Source organism: Etheostoma spectabile, chromosome 13, assembly GCF_008692095.1.
Source record: "Etheostoma spectabile isolate EspeVRDwgs_2016 chromosome 13, UIUC_Espe_1.0, whole genome shotgun sequence".
NCBI classification, from domain to species: domain Eukaryota; kingdom Metazoa; phylum Chordata; class Actinopteri; order Perciformes; family Percidae; genus Etheostoma; species Etheostoma spectabile.
The window spans coordinates 13,322,667-13,326,378 of record NC_045745.1 but is presented as its reverse complement, the minus strand read 5'-3'; the positions used below and the strand labels follow the sequence as shown (position 1 = coordinate 13,326,378).

Here is a 3,712-nt window from a genome sequence, read left to right as displayed (position 1 = left end):
GGGGGGGGGGGCACCAAATTATTGTTAATTTTTGGAAGTTTTTGTCAAAAACTAAAAATTATTAGCATTAATCCAACATACTATAAGCAAATATAAATCCCCACTGATGATAGGCTTACTGGCCTATAGGTAATGTAGCCATCCACAGATCCAGTTCATCCTAAGGATTCACTCTGCCAAATCACATGTATGTTCAACATTAAAAGATGATTTCATAAAAATCATGCCAACATTTATTATTTTAAAATAACTAGTGCTGTCAGTTATTAACGGCATTAACGGAAACCCATTTTAGCCGCGGTAATTTGTTTATTGCAAGATTAACGTTCTTTTTTGACCCAGCAAACTTTGTCGTTTTTTTTCACATGCTGCACAAATCTTGTGGAGTTCTGGCCTTTAGTCAACACTGGATGACATTGTGTGGGATAAAACTCAATAACTGTGATTTAGTGTTGACTTGCTTTTTAAAGCTGCCTCCCGTATTGGCAGTAATAACTGTCTAAATTCTAAAAATCAGACTTCAATCAGTGACATATTGTGCTCATTACTTCTGACTGACGTAGTATGTAGTTACGTCTCATTCTGTGTCACTTCCTAGCCAACAACATACCATAGGGCTGAAGAGTTTGGTTAGTAAACAGAAACCTTACATTTTCACGAAACTAAAAATGAAGTCTGAGTAGAAATTATTATTATAGGCCAGATTTAAGATCCAGACTAAACCATATCCGGGGGCAATAATATAATATCATTAGATGGTTTTAAGGAATTAAAAAATGTACTTAAAGGGTTTCCGCTGTCTAAAACCAAACAATGATTTTAGGAAATGGCATTTCAAGGATACAATCTTTCTGTCTGAACTTCCCGCCTTGTTTGAGTCTGACTAAGAAAAAACTGGCCTAAACAGGTTTTACCTTCACTGTGCACGCCATCAAGGAGACTGCTTTAGAGATAAAAACAACAAAAGCAGCAGACTTCTCTTTTCAATGCCATAAACAGACTAAATAACCTGAATCAACAGTAAACTGCTTCCCCAGACGTGTGAGCCTCACTTTTAGCACTTTGGACTGGATGACACAGAATGACTTTGCTGTTCATAGGTTTTATGCTTCCATCTTTTATCCTTGTCATAAACAAATAAGGCTCAGGAGAATAAAGCTGATATTTTAAAGTTTATGCCGAAATTTTGTGAAGTAGCCTCAGTAGATCTTGTATTTCAGGGTGTGATGTTGATTTGATGTGAAGGAAAGCAGAGCGGCCAAAAAACGTAAGCATAGGGGTCAAACAGAGTCCAAACAAAAGACAGCAAAAAAGGTTATAAAACCTTTGATAAAAAAAAAAAGAATTCCCCTGCAGCAATATCCATATGCCTTGTATCCATTTGTGGGCTCATGGAAATCCAGACATCTACTTTTGCTGAACAATTGCTAAACAAAGCGTTTTTGGATTATAATCCAGTCGAGGAATTTGTTGTGCACACATGCGCATAGACACAAAATCTTCAGGAGCATACGAATGGATACAAGACACTTGGATAATGCTGCACAGTATTTTTTTCAAACGTTTCATAACCTTGTTTGCTGTCTTTTGCTCAAACTCTGTCGAAGTTTGTTTGCACTGTTATGCTTTTATTTTTCGGGCGCTCTTCTTAATGCCAATTTGATATAAAATGTTTTCTGGGACAATAGAGACCATAGGGAGGTGAGTACTATATACAATTTATATAGTTTTTTGGAAGAACTATGCCTTTAAAAAAAAAAAAGTAACAATACCAACTTACCTGTCACCGCAGCAAAATGGTTGAGGCCACACCTGATCTTGGTGACGGCTACCGAGGGGTTAAACTCTGAGCGTCCAAACAGCGTGGGGGGAATCATCTCCGGGGTCGAGGATTCAGATAGTTTTGGGCCCTTTCCAAGAATGCCATAGCCCCACACAAACGCCTCTCCTTTTTCTGAAAAGATTCCGAGACTGATATTTGTACACTGATGTGGTGAAACAAAGGGACAGAGGCTGAGTTTTAGTAGTTAGTAGACCAACATGTTGTACAACTTTGCAGCTCTATTGACATCTAACTGCAACTTAAAAACACTTCACAGACTCATCAAAATGTTTAATACTTTCTTTTTGTTTTCTATGATCTTAGGAGCGGTTTCACTTCCACCCACAATTTATGTGAAATTTCAACGCCACCATTTTCTTTGCATTGTGCATTGAGTCATGTCTGATTTAAGTACACGTTGTTAAGTCACTTTTTCTTTGAACAAACTACATACTTAAAACCTGCTTAGAATTAAGATATTGAATAGAGACACGACAGTGAGTGTCCAGCCATGTGCTTAGGCACAATGCTGCTGTCAGCTAAATGTTATAATACCTATAACGGTGCCACATTTTGCATACATTGTAAATAGCTCATCAAACGCCTTATTTCTACACCTAAAGTAGGATCAAAATGCGTCAATTTGAGAGGTTTTTTTTGCCAGTTAGGATTGATTTCCAGCCATGATATGCTTGATGAAAAAGCAAACCCTGCTTTTTAACATAAACAATCCTTAAATAGTCCATTACAAGACTGCGAAGATGGAAATTATCCTGCTGGTTGGCTCAGTTCTTATTTAAACAGCAACAATAAAGACAGTAAAAAAAAACATTAAGACTGGATAGGTAAAAGCTCCAGCTCATATCTTAAACAGATGTTTACCACAAACAGTTGGCAGTAGTCCTTCATAGTGTCAAAGAAACCATTTTCCTAAAAGTATGTAAAAGCCAGACACCCTTAACTGTGATCTGTGATGCCACCCAGAGGCTGTGTGGTGTCACTCCTGTGACACCAAACTGAAGAAAGCTATCAGGTCAGAAAATGCCTTTATTTCTAAGACAACCTTGACCCAGCCAGTCTTTTATTTGCAGCTCTGTAATTCATGCTCAAACTCTGTCCACATTTGAATCGTGTTTTCGGGGGTGTATTTGTGTGAACTGACCGTTAAGAATGGCCACCTGCGTGCCTCCACACGCTGCCTGGACCACCTTTCCGCAGCCTTTCAGAGGGAGATGTCGAGGAGAGTTGATCTGAAAGACGGGGAAAGACAAGGGCTCAGGGATAGCAAAAAACTGTTGCTTATAGATATGAAACAGCTGGTCCCTCTGCATTTCCAAATACTATATTTATTTATTTAGTATGTGGCTTTTTCCCCTCTTCCTCTTGTTGCATCCAGTAACAGGGACGAATGCAAGACCTACTCAAACAGATTCATGTACAAAATGTTGCATTTGCCAATTTTCTCATACTTAGAATTCATGTCCTATTAAGTTCTGACCGTCATCATAGCGGTCACATAAAAACAGCGTGCCTTTCTCCAAAGGATTTAATCTGAATTAATTTGGACTGTAAGTGGATCAGAGTGGGTCAGACCTTCAGACAGCCAGGACAGGTGACTGACAGATGGAAACAGAACCCAACAGAGCCATCAAGCAACTCTGTGGCACATACAGAGGGAGTCATACAGAGGCCCAGTACAATACCAAAACATTTCAGAGGGTATGAAGTAGGGGTGGTGGGAAAAACAAAACCATATAATCGCTTTTTTGTGACGATATTTAGAATTGATTCCGCTGACGTTGACTACATCATATCCGTTTCCCGCAAAACAGACCAAAAGCAGAAAATGCAGAAAATCCATGTACTTCTTTACAAATGAAATAAATGACT

At 38.7% G+C, this 3,712-nt stretch overlaps 1 protein-coding gene across 2 annotated transcripts in view; it reads right to left on the bottom strand.

The window, feature by feature from the left end:
- Positions 1-3,712, bottom strand: part of rcc1l (RCC1 like) — an 11,599-nt gene that overhangs the window by 3,022 nt on the left and 4,865 nt on the right. For both annotated transcript variants that reach the window (XM_032534253.1, XM_032534254.1), the window contains exons 9-10: positions 2,985-3,072; positions 1,781-1,954 (exon numbers count right to left, since the gene is read on the bottom strand). In XM_032534253.1, coding sequence (XP_032390144.1) covers positions 1,781-1,954; positions 2,985-3,072 — 262 coding nt within the window. The remainder of the gene's footprint in view (positions 1-1,780; positions 1,955-2,984; positions 3,073-3,712) is intronic.